The sequence below is a fragment of the Chiroxiphia lanceolata genome, chromosome 1 (genome assembly GCF_009829145.1).
Source record: "Chiroxiphia lanceolata isolate bChiLan1 chromosome 1, bChiLan1.pri, whole genome shotgun sequence".
Classification (NCBI taxonomy): domain Eukaryota; kingdom Metazoa; phylum Chordata; class Aves; order Passeriformes; family Pipridae; genus Chiroxiphia; species Chiroxiphia lanceolata.
The window spans coordinates 156289073-156305367 of record NC_045637.1 but is presented as its reverse complement, the minus strand read 5'-3'; the positions used below and the strand labels follow the sequence as shown (position 1 = coordinate 156305367).

The 16295-nt window shown below is 46.3% G+C and overlaps 1 protein-coding gene across 8 annotated transcripts in view; it reads right to left on the bottom strand.

The window, feature by feature from the left end:
* The window catches only part of SMARCD3 (SWI/SNF related, matrix associated, actin dependent regulator of chromatin, subfamily d, member 3), a 72658-nt gene that overhangs the window by 34128 nt on the left and 22235 nt on the right, over window positions 1–16295 (bottom strand). For 4 of the 8 annotated variants that reach the window (XM_032713046.1, XM_032713038.1, XM_032713053.1 and 1 more), the window contains one exon: window positions 1507–1724. In XM_032713046.1, coding sequence (XP_032568937.1) covers window positions 1507–1724 — 218 coding nt within the window. Of the gene's footprint in view, window positions 1–1506; window positions 1725–12165; window positions 12360–13145; window positions 13165–14057; window positions 14171–14204; window positions 14245–16295 lie in introns of those variants that run through there. The other 4 variants (XM_032713090.1, XM_032713063.1, XM_032713082.1 and 1 more) reach the window with 4 other exon arrangements.

The window sequence follows — 16295 nt, the reverse complement described above, 5'->3', positions numbered from 1 at the left end:
CCATTCGTGCTAGAAGACATAGAACTCAATTACTCCAAGAATTGGACCCAAGGTGCCAGAAAAGTGTGCCTGAAAAAACAGAATGAGAAATGACAGGGAGGTGGAAACAAACAAAGGGAAAACATTCAACATGTTATCTGGAGGGAAGGCATGGCAGAAGAAACAGAGAAACTCTCCTGAGTACCCAGGGAGCATTGGTGTGAGCTGAGCTCAAGGTAGTAGAGATCACTGCTGGATCCTAAATCAGAAGCACTGCAGTTAAGAACTGGGGAGGGGAACTGCTTTCTTCCATGAGTTAGGCCATTAACTTTCAGAAAATACTGTCCTTCAATGCTCCCTGGAAACTAATTAGTGATAAAGTTTACCTTAATTATCCAGCAGGGGCAATTTTTCACGTTATATCCACCCTGTGTGCCTGAAGGCTGGGCATTATTTTGTGCAGTTTCCTGGACAGTATCCTGGGAGGTGCTGTGGAACATGCATTTTGGCTGGTGCTGGGCAAGGCCTCCAAGACACACATCCATCGCTTGTGCTCATATGCTGCACTCACACACATCCTTCTGTGTTCAATCTTTTTCAACCATAATGTATTAATACTCTCAAGATTGGTGTCCTTTCCAGATGCATCCCAGATACAAGTATGCCCAAGTCTGGCTTGCTGATCCAAGGCATATAACCTCGACAGAGCAGGGCTCCTGAAGCACTGAGCTTAGAGAGTCGTTTTACCTACAACTGGATTCCATGACACTACCAGAACACTTGTCTGAAGCTGTACATACACCTATAATGATTTTGCAAAAGGCAGCCCACCTAGGTGACCGCATGTGTTTGGACCACACTCAATAATACTCCAGACTGCTAAGGTCTAATAAGTTGCAAAAAGAAATTAGCTAACTTATTTAAGGGAGAATGCACTCAACAACGTACAAAGCAAGCATATTTAAAGAAGACAACTCCTTATTAAAATCCCTCTAATTCTATGAAATTACCTCCTACGCATATTTCTTTACTTTATATGTATGAATGCCTGGGACAACTGCAAGTTTTATGGCCACTCTCCTGAGTGACCATAGTACCCATATTCACATGACCAACCAAAATTCTTTCCACTTGTCTCATTTACAAACTATTCTGTTAGCCAGTCAGAATCAGAGCAACAATACAGAACAGGTAACAAATAATACAATAATTGTACTATATTAGAAGAGAACTGTTCGTTAACTCTAAAGGCTAAATATACTCAAATGATTCATGGCCCGACAAACCTGCAAGGTAAAAGCAGTGTAACTGCAAAATCAGACATTAGTGAAGGTCAGTTTGTTCAAGACCATTCACAAACAAAGTAAAAAGTAAAATCTGCCAATGTTTTTCCTGCTTTAAAAAACTGACAATACGTATATCTTCTACTCTGTCTCATTTGATCTTAAAGGTCTTACCTACTTCTAAAAAGATACCGCTTTTTCTTCCTCAGATTGTCCTCCCGTGTTTTTCTCCCGGAACACTCACCTCCTAGCTCGGTTCTGGGTGGCTTGCTGCTGCTGCTGCACCTGCTGCTGCACCTGCTGCTGCTGGACCTGCTGTGGTGCAGTGCGTTTTCTTGTTGTTTCCATCACAGTCTGGGGCATCCCAGGTCGCACGGAGGGGCTTCCGACGTATGGGGGGCCTGGAGGACCCATGGGAGCCCCCTGATGGGGCATTCGAGCTCCTGATGGCATCCCAGGGCGCTGGAGGAAAAGCGAAACAGAAAGAAGAGCCAGTTTAGTCCCTGTTTCTCCAGCTGCCAGGACATTTGTACATCATGAGACACTGGCTCCAGCAGGTTCCCCATTTTGATCGTCCTGACAAGCACTAAGCAGCAACACAAAGCACATGAGCTCTGTGACTGGTGTTTCCTGGACGTCATAAAGAGGCATTCAGGGATAAAGTAGACAGGAAACAGGGATGAAAAATACTAGGCTTGGGAAAACACTCAGTGTTCAGTAACATATCCAGGCCACGTTACAGCTGAAAGCTCTACTTCCAGCCCAAAGGAAACGCCCCATGGCAGCGACGCGCAGCCCAAAGTGGTGCAGCTCATATGCTGCTCAGAGCTGCTCAGCTCCCACTGCAGGCTCTGCACTGCTGAACAGGCAGCTCTGAGCAGCTGGAGACAGGAGCCAGCACAGGCAAAACACAGAAACACAGCGATAAACATTTTCCATTAAGAGCTTTCTCCTTCACCAACAACGGAGAGCAACGTAAGTTCATAACGTGACACAAATCCTTTAAAAAAGGTCACGTCTCTGATCAAGCCTCTGAAATAAGGAAAACAATGGAATGGATGTGGTAGTTTGTCAGCAGGCCCTGTAGGCATTCTAAAGCCCTGACATTTATGTTGACTTCAGCGTGCTCTGGAGAGACACTTTGGGTCAAATCACAAGCTTAACATTGCACAAGACACACAGTAAACCCAATTCTAAATCCTACAAGTTTATAGTCATCAAGGAAAAACATCAGTAAAACAATTACCACCTCTAAAATGCAATTTAAAACAGAGAGAAGAGCTTAGTTTCATACTAAGAATTACCAAGATGTTTATTGTATGTCTATGTATATGCAAAAATACAGACACACACACTCTCTCTCTAGGCATCTGAACCAGGATGTGAATAAGAATAACCATACACAAAAGACCTTTGAAAGTCAAGTCCGTCTACAAAGTCTTTTAAAGAAATCAAAAGGCAATGGAATCCATTATGGATAAATAATTGTTTAAAGGATAGAAATGAGGTAAAAGTAATTGCTTCTGAAAATGAACGCACACACAAAATTTTGCTGGGCCTCCTGCTTTTCAGCATATTCTTAACAACCTGGGGGGAAAAAAAAAGAACAAAAGAAAGGCAAGAAAAAAAGCAAGGAAGTGAAAAAGTTTGTTGGTAAAGCTAAGTTATTCACACTGGCAGGGACAAAGGCCAGCTTCAAAGAACTGCAGAAGGACTTGATGAGCCAGATTTAACACTTAAAAGGAAGATGCAAATGTATTTCAATACATATTGAAGTGAATGGGGAAAAAACAATCCAAGTATCACATACAGAGCAATGAGCCCTGAGCTGACTGCTGCCCAGCAGAAGCAAGATCTTGTTTAAACAAACACAGAAAAAAAAATCAGTTCACTGCTTACTAGAGGTCAAAAAAAGCCACTAAACAAAATAAATGAGAATGGGGGGAACAGAGAGTATCAGTGTGCCACTGCCCATGGTGTGCCCACGTGTGAAGGCTGTGTGCAGTTCTGGCTCCTGCAGCTCAGTGATGGCAGAGCAGAGCTCAAATAAGGATAAAGAACGGCACAGAAATTCTTAATGTATGGAACTGCATCCATGGAAGTAAAGTAAAAGTAACAGTAAATATATTTTCCATCTGGAAAGAGGTGATCCAAGGCGATCTAAGGGGGCATTTGCCAGAGCTCTGCAGAATCAGGTGTGGCCTGGAGAGGGCAGCTGGGGATTGACTGTTCACTGCCCTTGCCAGATCAGTGAACCCCGGCCACCAGCAGAGGGGTCAGGCTCTCAGACCACCGAAGGGGTGAGTTTGCCCCACTGTGGCTATCAGGCTGTGGAACCCCCTTCCAAAGGGGTGCTAACGGCATGGAAGACATACCTGGCGCCACAGTTACAGACTGAGAAAGTACTTGGGAGAAGTATACTAGTGGGCTCTAAAGCGGGGTGCCTGCACCCCTGAGGGTATGCGAGCCACTGGAGGTGGCTTTCATTATAAACCAAGAAAATGGTTTGTGCACAGTTAATAAGTTAAATAATAATAATAAAAAGTTTATTTCATCTTTATCTCATCCTTTTTATAATTTCTAAATATTAAATTATTAAATATACTATAACAAAACATAATTTTAAATATAATTTGGACCTATATCTCCTATTAACCACCCAAATCCACTGTAGCTCCAGTTCAGTGCCCTCCCTGATCACGTCTTGGACCCTCCTTGTGCTTGTATCTACAAAGGAAACCAGAGAAAGGAGGGGAATGTATGATCAGCAAAGAACCAATATGGGCTATAACTGGTACAGACAGAGAAGCAAGGCTGAGGCATGAGAGTGACCAGCGCAGGAAGGTGAGTTCAGGTGAATTCAGCAAGTGTGCCTGTAAGAAACCAGTGGTGGGTGTGGCCATGGAGAGAGCAGCAGGCAGCAAATAGGCAAAACTGCAGCTTTGAGCAAAGCTGGAAACGCCTTCTGCCATGAGCACGGAGCTCTGAGAACGGCTGGAAGGGAACAGTGCTCTCCGTTCCCACGTACTCGCCCCCACCCTCTGACCCAGGGAGAGTCAGCAGACAGAAATGGTCCAGAAAATGCTTCTCTCTTGAGTCTGCATTTAAGATCTCTCTGTCATCTGTCAAGCCACACATTGTGGCCTTCTTCCAGCAAAGGGCAGACCACTGGGCTGGTTGCTGCCCGTCAGTCAGCCAGGGACCACTGACAGTCTTTCAGAAAAGCCCAGATCCTGAGCACAGCCATCTCACGGACACTGACTGGCCATATGGATCAAACTGCAGGCCCACTTTGCTGCTGCTCTAAAGGACATCTTAAGTCTTGGAGAACCAAGTCAGAAAGCCAAATCTACTCTCAGTCTTGGTCTGACATCTTTGAACTTCCTTCAGTTCCCTTTGTTAAGCATCAAAATAGAAAAATGTAGAGAAAAGACAAACATGAGAACAAGGAGACAGCTCTAGCAAAAGCACATTTGATCTCATCTCTCCACTGCCTCATTTCTTCCCCTCTGTTCTCATGTTCCTATCTCCGATATCACCCAGAGATAAAGCATTACTCACTACACCACCTCCCTGCTGCAAGCCCACCAGACTCCCAAGATACAGAAATGCTTTCTCTCTCTAAACTCTTATAAAAGAAGGACATAGAAGCAGTACCTTACCTTATCCAAAAGCTTATTTTGCTCTCAAATGCATGTGCAAGTCAAGATAGTGATGGACAATACATCATATTTTTCACAGTACTGACATTAAAAAAAACGAAGTCTTGATACTAAAGAGTATCCCAATATCATTACAGCTTTTGAAAGAGATCTTAGAGGTGCATTTGTCTATGGGTTAGGATCTGTTTCTCCCCTCTTCCTCAGAGGGATGGAATCTGTCCTAATCAAGTAGCATCCACGGGGAAGGCTGCAGTGTCAAACAGCACTGACACATCCTCCTTCCTGGGAAATCATCTACCCTAGACTCCTCTCCCCAACACATCTCTGTTCTTACCCATAGACCTATCTCCTTTTGACCTACATTGATTCCATTTACAGGTACTACTCTGCACAAACAGTGCCCTGGACAGAAAAAAAGTATCAAGAAAAGAAAATCAAAAACACCTACAAAATCCTCAAAAGGGATTGAACAGACTGGGGAGTCGCTGCATTGCAGTGGAGTGCTGAGCTGTACCTACAGCAATGTCCTGTCCTGACAGGCTCCATCCACCTTGGCACCACACTGCAGGCTCTGATGGCTCGTGGTGAACAGCCTCTGGATTCTTGTTAAAGAGACAGATCTTGAGAACAATCACCACCAAGTATTCAAACAGCATATTTTTTAATCAAAAATAGAAGCTACCTTGGCTAGACAACAGACCTTGTCAAGGTGTTACAGTAGCTACCGAAGGGAGCCTACAATAAAGATGGAGAGAGACTACTTACAAGGGCATGAGTGACAGGACAAGTGGGAAATGGCTTCCCACTGCCAGAGGGCAGGGTTAGATGGGATATTGGGAAGAAATTCTTCCCTGTGAGGGTGGGGAGGCCCTGGCACAGGTTGTCCATGGAAGCTCTGGCTGCCCCATCCCTGGAAGTGCCCAAGGCCAGGTTGGATGGGGCTTGGAGCAACCTGGGCTAGTGGGAGGTGTCCCTGCCCATGGCAGGGGGTGGCACTGTGTGAGCTTTAAGGGCCCTTCCAACCCAAACCATTCTATCATTCTATGACTTCTAGAAGGCATAAACATAAGTAGGAGGAGACATCAGATGCTGTCTGGAGGCAAGAATGGGTCACTAGAAGTACCTGGAACCCTTAAGAAATTTAAACTAGACTGTTATGGTCTGATGGCAACAGGTTTCTGGCTGCACAAATTGTTTCCCAATTTGATGTGTTATTTCAAAATGGACTCCTAGAAGTACAAGAAATAAAAGTTGTACAAGGCTTCTCTCCCCCCCTCTAACTACAGATGTTACCTCATAAGTTCCTTTTTCTTTAATGTCTATGAATCTTTTAGAGATTCAGTACTGCAATTCTTTCTTCTCTGCCATATTCACCTTTCTCCATTTTCCAAAAGCTCGCACAACGTAGAAGTCCAAGTGTTCCAGGTTCCACCCCTTTTTATATAATGTTCACGACAATCCAAAAGTCTTTAACTTAGAAAACATCCCATTTACAGAACTGTGAATTGTAACGCAAGACAAATGTCAGGGACCATCCTTCTAATTCATGAGTGTCTCTTCACAGCTCAGAATAATCAGCCACCAACCTCAAGTAAAACATTTGGATGCAACCAAGAAAAAAAACACATTCTTTGGAACAAACCCTATAGATCAGCTTTGAGTTCCACTAGCTTTAATAGACCTGATCACATCATTGCTGTGATCTAACGTATGGAAGGGAACCACAAGAATGTGCCTCTTGGCTCTGTGAAAAGGATGGCTTTGGGAGGGAGAGGAGCAACAGAGCTCTGCAGCATCATGAGAGAGGAGCATTGAGAGATGAGAGGCTGGTCAAGACCTCATTTTCTCTTCCCTTACAAGAATCAGACAACAGTTGGCAGGATCAGGTAATTCCTTATGTAAGATAAGCTGCAAAACTAAAAAATTCCTGACACAAAACACTGAATGCTAAAAGTTTATATGGGTTAAGGAAGACGTCATTGGACTAATGTCCATAAATAAAATCCATATAAAGGCACTACACAGAGGGCAGCTTTGGGTCAGAAAGCTCCTGAGCTGCAAATCACAGAGTATTTGTATGAAGAATCACCGAGGTTTTGCCTTGCTCCTGTACTTCCATGCAGCCTTCCATGCTCCCTGCAACCAGGCACACTGAGCTAAATGATCCAGTGTGACTGTTTTTTTATTCCTACAGTATTTATTTTTTTAAAAAAGAGAAGTGCAATTCACACATCCCACAGATCAATTACGTCTGTGCACCTACATTCATCAGCAAATACAAGTTCTCTTAATCAGCAACTCAAATTTGTTTAACAAGCCCATATTGCACAAAATCACACTGATCTCTATTAAAGCCTTGGCTAGAATTAATATCTTTTTTTTTCTTAGTTATATGTGCACTTTTCTCTATTTGTCAGCCTGCAATCAGTCCAGGGCTAGGAAAGGACAAACCTTCAGTCTCTACCAGCAGCTTGCTCACACAGTTAAATGCTGTACAAGGTTTTCACTCTAACAGTGCCCTGCAAGTACCTTCCCAATCAAACTCCTTGCCTGCAGTAAGGTCCCTTGATTTCTCCAGGCTGCCCTACACACCCCAAACATCTCCTTGTTTACCCCAACAGGGAATACACACACGGCAAACCAGTGTCTCTGTTCAAGGCCCCATTCCCAGAGGATGCCCTCACAGAGAGAACCGCCCTGTAGTAGGGAAGTGGAACAAACTGTCCAAACTCAACAGTTCATGACGCTCTTGTCTAGTTATTCTAGTGTCAGCTGACTTATGCTCTGACAAGACAGTATCGATATCCATGACAATATAAAAATTAGTGGGATATTTCTCATTAGCAGAGCTCTACTTTTTTTCCAACCTCACCATACTCTCCTCACCTCGCTACTTCCAGTAGTGATCTCTACAAATCTGTGACTGGCTGGAAGAAATAGTCACTTTTACCCACTTAAAACAGATCACCATTCAATTTGGGGAAAATATCTTTAGTTCTTCCCATTCTAATAAAACAAACATAATTTTTATAATATACTGAACTACAAGTCCTTGATGTCATCCAGTCCTTCCTCGTCTCAAAGAAATATCACCAGTATCTCCATCCTCTTTGAAAGATGTTTACTTCTTTAACCAGTGCCTAAGAATCTCCAGTGACAGAGATTTTACAACCTTCATAATCAGTTTCTGTGCTTAGATACTACAAACAAAACAAAAAAATCCTATTCTCTTATTGATGAAGTCTTCAGAGGCCTCCCACTACTACTGCCCTCCAAGTTCCCATTCCTTTGGCTTGTTAGTCATACAGATTACCAAAATCAGAAAAACATTCCTGTAAGTATACGCCACGGATTTACAATTGCTTTTGCATTATTCCCTGCCCCACTTCCCAATTAAGCTAACCGTTTACTTGACTTCTTATTAGCTACACACTAAGGCAGATCACAGGACATCCAAGCCTTCCTCCTGAATGGTGACAGTTGATTTAAACTCAGCAACATATCAGAAGATGCAAAATTTGTTTATGAAATTCATCGCTCATCCCCTTTTCCAAATCACTGATAAATCTATTAGACATTCCATACCTATCTTTGGGGCATCAGACCTGTCATTTTGTCTGTTCTAACACTGGCAACAAGTTATTTATCACTATATTAAATATTTGTTTACATGCTGGTATGCTCTGAGAACCTTCTTTCACTGTATTAAATGCCATTTCATTTAAGATAGTTTCTGTATTTACCATGAAATTCTAAGACCAGATTTGAGAGGTAGGTAAGCAAACAACAAGAGGACTGAGGATAAGCAAAGGATATAACATCAGTTATATACAGATTTGTATGCATTAGCAATCTTGGTGTGTAACTAATATTAAACTGTAGCGATTAGCAGGAACCATGAAATAACACCTATTAGCAGAAAAAAAATATGGACGAGGACTGATATTACCACAGAGAGCTTCCTAAGCATAGCACAGAGGACAAAGACCAAGATGACTATAGGAAAAAGAAGGTGATTTGAACTGACAGCAAGTACATTGTAAATACAGCTATGACTCGTTAGTTAAGAGAGGGACATAGACCTTTACAGGGGTATCTGGTGAATAAAAGCCAAGAAGATTGGCTTTGGGAGGAAGATAAAGTGGGAACCGAAAAAGGACACAGAAACAGATTAAAAAGGTCACAACAACAGGACAAGAAAACGAACCTCTCAGCAGGTCTTGTGTGCAGATGACACAGGCAAGGTCACCAGCACAGGGCACTCAGGGAAGGGGGCTGCAATCGAGTCATAAGAGCACAGATGTCTGGACAAGAGCTTTGACAAGACCTGCACCATGGACCTTCCCAGGGCTAAACGGGGTAGATACCTGTTTGAGTAAGAAAAAAACAAAAAAAGATGGGGGTGGGAGGGAGACAAAGGTAGGATCCATTGAAGGGATTCGGCCAGCAGTGAGGCCTATGGTAGGGCCTAGGGGATAGAGGAAACTGAGGAAAGGAATGGCTTGCAGAAAAATTCATAACTTGGTCAACAAAATATGAGGCAACAGCTGGACACCTAGAGAGATGTCCTAAAGACTGCCTGAAAGGTACTACTGGATAGCAGAAAATGCATCAATAAAGAGATAGATCAACATAAATGAGGTGATTAAAGCCATATTTATCCATAAAAATGCTAGAAATAGAGAAGGAAAAAAAGAACAAAATACAGGATGAAACCTTTGGGGAAAAAAGAATCTCTCCCCACAAAAACAATGTGCAAAACAATGAAAAAGGAGTAAAAAACATTTTAAAGCACTATAAAAATAAATAACTGAAAGAAATTTAACCTTTTTAAGAGCCCAAGTGCTAACTAGAGGTGGAACAAACTATCAACGACTCAAGCAGGAGGAGAACGAAGCATCCAACTTGAGATTTTTAACTGTTAAGAGATTTCACCGTTCAGGGGGATCCTATTTGCCTGGGACAAACAAGGAAGAAGACATCTTCTAAACTGGCAATATAGAAAAGAACAAAGGCAGGATCAGGTGCACAAGAGCAAAGGGTAAAGTGACCTTACCAAAGGAACATATGTTTTCAGAAAGATCAAGTGAATCCAGAAGCTGACTGCCCTTAGGAAATGCCGCAGAATTACCCTGTTCATTTAAGTGCCCACAGAGCAAAAAATATTTCTCTCAACATTCTACCATTATTTGCTTCTCCAGATTTTTTGAGGAGGTAAAGAAAATAATTTTCAATAATCAAATTAAATAATGTTATCATAGATAGAATAAAAGTAAGTAATTTCAAGAGAAGACTGGTCCCTGAAATTAGAGCAGAATCTGACTCCAAGGAATTCCACTAAAGTTTGCTATGTAACTTGATTTTTCAAGGAATTAATTCAGATGTTGACACCCTTTGGGTGGTAATTAAATGCAGGAGCCAGCACTATGTAAACTCAAGGTACTGGCTGGCATGGCAGATTCTCTAATTTGGTAGGACACAAGGCCTGAAGAGATAAAATGAAGTTATAGCTTTTTTCATCTTTTTTAAATAATGGAAGGGTGAGTACCCCAACCCCTGCTATGAACAAAATGAACCTGAGATCAGGAAGAAACTAAAGGAAAGAACAAACCAGGCAACAAAGCAGAATTAAGGGAGATGCTAATGGAAGAGAGGGTGATACAAGAGATGTTCAGGCCCCAGAATAACAGCCAAGAAGCCTCAGCAACAAGGAACAGAAAGATGACAAACACATGCAGATATTCCAGGCTAACACATACATTCAAGTAAGATGCCACTAGCAACAAAACTCCCAGGGCAGAAAAGGCAGACTTTCCTGGCATCCAAATAAGTAATGGAAATGAGTTCTGCTATATTCATTCTGTTATAAATTAAAATTTCCCAGGCTTAAGAGGCCTCAGTGCTGCTTTCACATGAAGCCCAGCTAGATGTGGAATAAGCAGATTCACATAACTATTTTTGCCGCTCTTCTTGGCACTAAACAAGATCACTGGTGGGCAAATGTCAAGAGAAACTTTGGAAAAGGCAAAGCCATCCCATCTGCCACACTCACAACTTTCCCATAGTTCTGCCCAGATACAGCCATCCTGATTCAGACCACCCTGATGAACCCACATGTCCCCAGCAAAACCACTGCTCCCACCTGCACACCTGCCCTCCATCAGCCCCGAAGAGCCACCAGGCTGTCCTGTGCACTGGCACCACATCACCTCTCCACGGCTCTCACCAACACAGAATGCCACCTCAAAGTTCTTAGCCTTTCAAGTCCCACCATATCCAGGATCTGCAGGACACGCGCAAGATCCCGCACAGCTGGAGTAAGCCTGAATCATGGAGACAACTCGGGAGCCTGTCGTGAGTGCCACAGACTTCTGTGATCTCTGCACAAGAGCCCCCCCACCTGATGTCTTCAAAAAGGTGTCACAGGAGGTGCCAGATTCCTCAAAAGAGAAACACGGGGGACTACCAGTATTCAAACAATATCTGCATTCCTTGGGGCTCTTTAACAGCCTTATTTGTTAAATGTGTATCAATACCAAAAATCCAAATGTTATAATTGGTGACTGCTCTCAAACACAAGAGTCATTTAAAGAACATTGTTTCCAATGGCAGCAAAACAGGGTTAGCATTTCCCCTTAAATGGAGATCGAAGACCTGATTCTTAAACATAAACTGGAACATTTTTAAGGACATGAAGGATTGCTTTAATTAAGCATGGCACCCTGAAATTCTCTCGTGGGTGAGGTCCCATAGACTGTTACAGATCTGCAGAGCTAATCTCTTCAAACCCCTGAAAGTCACCTGTTAAGTAGCCAGAGGATACATACGAGCCAAGATTGGAGACAAGAACCAGAGGCAGCACCACAAGGCTTCATCAGGCTTTCATCAGAATTGTTTTTCAAAACACAAGTTTGATTACAGAACAAAGTGTCCTACAAGCCCATTTGGGTTAGACCCAGTGCAGATTCTGCACCATGATCAGACTCAAAAGCATGCTATTCGCCATTCATGGAGAATCACAGCAAAAAAGCACAGCACACATCCCCCCAGACACAAGCCTATATTATCAATGAATCAGTGCCTATGCTGGGGGCTCCACAGACCCCAGTGTTCTCCTGGCGAGGCAGCTACCAGCGCCCCAGGAGCACACAGCAGGAGCCGATCCAGCCCAGCACAGAGCCTCCAGTTTCCACTCATCCCTCTATTCAGAGCCAGCCAGCTCACTAACTTTCCCGACTCACCACCCCATGGACCAGAAACTCAAAAAGTTTGCTTTTCGTAGCTTTGCGAGCCCCTCCTGTAACTTCGTCTGTAGCCATCAGGGTCTGCTCAGCCTCTCTCACTCTCTCTCTTCCTCTTTCTTTCCCTTTTCTGCCTTTTTCTCCAACTCTCCCCTCTGAGTCCTGCTGGGCTCTCACACTTCTAATAGCGCGGAGTGGGGAGGGGGCCCCTTCAGGGCCTTCCTGACGGCCCACTCGCACTCAGCCTCAGCTGCTGCATTCCTCCACTGATAAGCCAGAAATAGTTTGTGCTGCCGGGCTCTGTCTGTTTACTCTGCAGGGACAGAAAATCCAGCTTTTTAAACCTCTCTGTCCAAACAGCAGAGATAAGCAGGAGGCAAATTGAAAACACATCTCAGCTTTTCCATGGTGGTGCTGCAGCCTCTCCTCCTCTGCACTGGGGATAGGAAATTCTGGGGCAAGAGGAAGGGGGAGGGGGCAACTCCAGCAGTGACAGAGCTCAGCACCTCACAGAGATGTTTTCCCACTAGAAAATGCAGCAGGCGAGCAGTGAGAAACAATGGTTTTCCCTTGCTCCCACTGCTCCTCCCGCACTGCATTTCCAGGCCCTTTCCCCAGGGACCTGGCAGGCAGCACACAGAAACATTTGCTGGCAGCATTTCCAGCATGAGAGACGAGAACTAACCCCTCTGGACAAGAGAGAGAAGCAGCGGGAGGCAGGAGCTGGGAACAGGGAGGGGACAGCATGTGGGAGCGAGGGGAAAGAAAGAGTGTGAGAGCGGCGGAGGGAGGGGGCAGGGGCCAGCATGGCGGCACAGCTCCCGACTCGCCTCCACGCTCCCGCGCCCACTGCCGCTCTCCAGTGACCGCCCTCGGGATGCCCTGGTACCACTGCGACAGATCCATGAGAGACCCCAGGTGATTGACAGGCACGGACAAACTATTAACACCACGGCTGCCGTGAGACATGAGCAGCTCACCGATTGTCACACAAAGCCCTGCACAACAGCGTGTGGCATCCCAGGAAGCTGCTCGGAACGGAGCCCACGGGCCACCCAGGGGAAGGGGGAAGAGAGCAGCAGACACCCCCCCCGTACGGCCCTGGAGGGCCGGGGGCGAGCGCGGCGCTGGCGGCACGGCGGCCATTCCATGAGCAGAGCGCAGCTCCTCCATGATGGCCGAGCCCGCAGTGGTGGCCTGGGGCACCGCTCTGCCTCCCGACAGCTCCCACAGCTCCCCGTGCCCACGGCTCGCAGGGGCCGATGCTCCGCGGCCTGCCTAGCACAGCAACGGGCGACATGTTGCCAGGTTACAAGAGGGGTTTATTCTCTTCCTCTGCTTGAAACTCTTGTCTGGGGGCTGTGACTTTTCTGGCAAGACTGCAAACAGAAGACAGTCGTATCTGAAACAAATAAATAAAATTCTGCTCTCAGCCAGTAATAAAAACAAGCACAGAAAAGACACTGCATTGTCCAGCAGTGAAGTGCAAGCCATGAAGATCACATGGCCTTCTGCACATGGGGATGGAGACAGCGAGCTCCATTGATTTTTAGGGTCACCCCAATCCAAGTGCTACTGTGTGGCAACACCCATAGGAATCACAGAAATTCTGGGAGGGTGGGCACTGTTCCCCCTCTCAGCCCCTCAGAAGGAACATGCTAAGCAAAGTAACATGGCCTTATTCAGTGCTACAACTATTCCTGCAGTTCTAGCTGAACTAAAGGCACGTGTAATCTGGAACCAACTGCTATGTGTCTCGTGGACATAGTAATGTTGGGTTAACTCATCTGAAGGGTTTTTTCCAACCTAAACGAACTCTGATGCTACACGCCAGCACGGCTGGCAAGGCAGTGTCGGGCCGGCATCGGCTGTTTTTTAGATCCCAGACTCACACAGAAATGCTGGCTCCCATCGTGTGAGCCCCCTCCCTGCTCCCGGCAGACGCCGTGCATTGTCCTCACAGGGCGGGCGGGTCACCGGCCCGGGCCTGTGCGGATGCGGCTGTTCCCCTGCTCGTGGGGCGCCGTGCGGACCCTCACCGCGCGAAATGGCACCACGGCGGGGCCGCAGCGGCTCCGGGCCGGCAGCCGCCGTGACGGCCCCGCCCGCCCGGCGCGGGAAGGGGCGGCGGCGGCTCCGAGCTCGGCGCGGCGCGCGGTCCCCCCTCGCGTCCCCCTGCGCTCTGCCGCCAGCACCATCGGCACCGAATGGCAACGGCGCGCCCGGCACGGGCAGGGCGTGCGCCGGCCGCGGTCCCGGGCGCGCCGCGGGCGGGCGGGCGGGGGCCGGGCCGGGCCGGGCCGGGCCGGGCCGCTGGCCCCGAGCCGACCCGGGCCGGGTCGGGTCGGGGGAGCCGGACCGCGGCCAGCGGAGCGCGGCCCCGCGCCGGGCGCGCGCATGCCCGGCGCGGCCCCGTGAAGGTCAGCGCGGGCCGGCGGGGACGCGCGGGCGGGAGCGGCTTAACCCCTTCGGCGCCTTAACCCTCAGCACCGCCCGGCGGGGCCGTGTCGGGGCCGGGAGCGGGGCTGGGGCCGCGCCGCCGCCGGAGAGGGAGCTCGGGCCGGGGCCGGGGCCGTGCAGGACAGGGCGGGGTTGGGCGGTTCCCGGGACGGACGAAGGCGCGGAGCCCCGGCCCTTTGTCCCCCCGCCGGGGCGTGCGCTCGGCTGCGGTTTTTCTTATTTTTCTCCTCAGCACTAGATACAACTAGATACAATGAGCCGCAGCTGCCCCATCTCCGGCGACAGGCACTGATTGCTTCCTGGAGCAGGAGGACATCTGCTACGAATCTCAGCTGAACACCAACCATACAACATGTATTGTAATCTACCTGGTTGTTCTTAACAGGCGTCGAATAAACACAGTCTTGGAACGTCAAATTCCAAGGCCAGACATTAAAATAAAAGATCGGCAGACTCGCTTTAGCCATAGACTGCGTAAAAGTAAAAAAAAATAAATCATGTAGTAATAAAAACTCAGCTCTAACTTAGTACGATTTTAGTTCTCCAAGTACTTTAGAAAATAAATCAGTAGAAACAGCTCTTTTGTTTTGCAAATGGAAAATAAGGTACAAAAATGGATGGAAGTGACTTGCCCAGCATCACCTAGCTGAAAATGAAACCCATTTCCTGTGATTCTTCCACCCTCCACAATAGTGTCCAGGAAAACTACTGTGCCAGGCATTTGTACAAATGGGTAAAGGTTACAGTGCAAGAATGTCTTCTCCCATATTAAGAGAAACAGCATATAATTTAATTTCAAAATGTTTTCCTATTTTCCCAACATTTTTTTTTCATACAACTGTAGGAAATAATTGTCAGTGTTCTTTAAAAAAGTTCATGGTTCAACCCAAGTCTTCCCCAACTGCTGCAAGTATCCTGGCAGCTCCCAGCCATCTCTGGCCTGGAAGATCTCCGTGCCATGGGGCTCCCTACAAGGCTCGCGTTCCTCCACTGGTTCTTGGAGGCTGAGCAAGCACTGGGGTCAGTTCATGCCACCAGCTGGTCACTACCAGCAGGTCACTACCAGCTGATCACTACCAGCTCACTTCATGCCATGTTCCCAGCTGTCTGATTTCAGAGAAAGGCTGACATCCTTCCTCAGTACCTCCTGGAGCCCCAAGAGCCCACCTGGTCTCCTGGGTGTGTGTGCTTTGGTTTTACTTCTGTGCTGTTATTCAGGCTTTTCAGGCTGTTAAACTACAATGGTCAGGTTAGAAAAGAGAAGAACCAAGTTGTTGTTTTAGGGACACAGACTTGCAGCTGTTTGCAATTTTTTGATCTGTGGGTATTTACAGAAGTACATGAAGGTGTTGGTTTCCTTAAGCAGGCATGGTTTCCCTCATCCAGTTTTCATTAAAGTCAGCAGCGCTCTGTTCACTGAAACTTGAAATATTCCCAACAGTTTTGGAATTGATGCAATATGGCACAGAAAACATGCTGAAACCGGACAGAAAATATCCGAAGATTGAGGCTCTGCTTAGTCTAAAGAAATGACCACTTATTCCTGAGTTCAAAATTACTCAATATGCTCATGAACAGTACAGATAATCAACTAGAGAACATGCTTATTAAATTTCCTAGCAACATACGGTTTGGAGGGGTTACAGGTTTGCTACAAGAGATTATTTAAA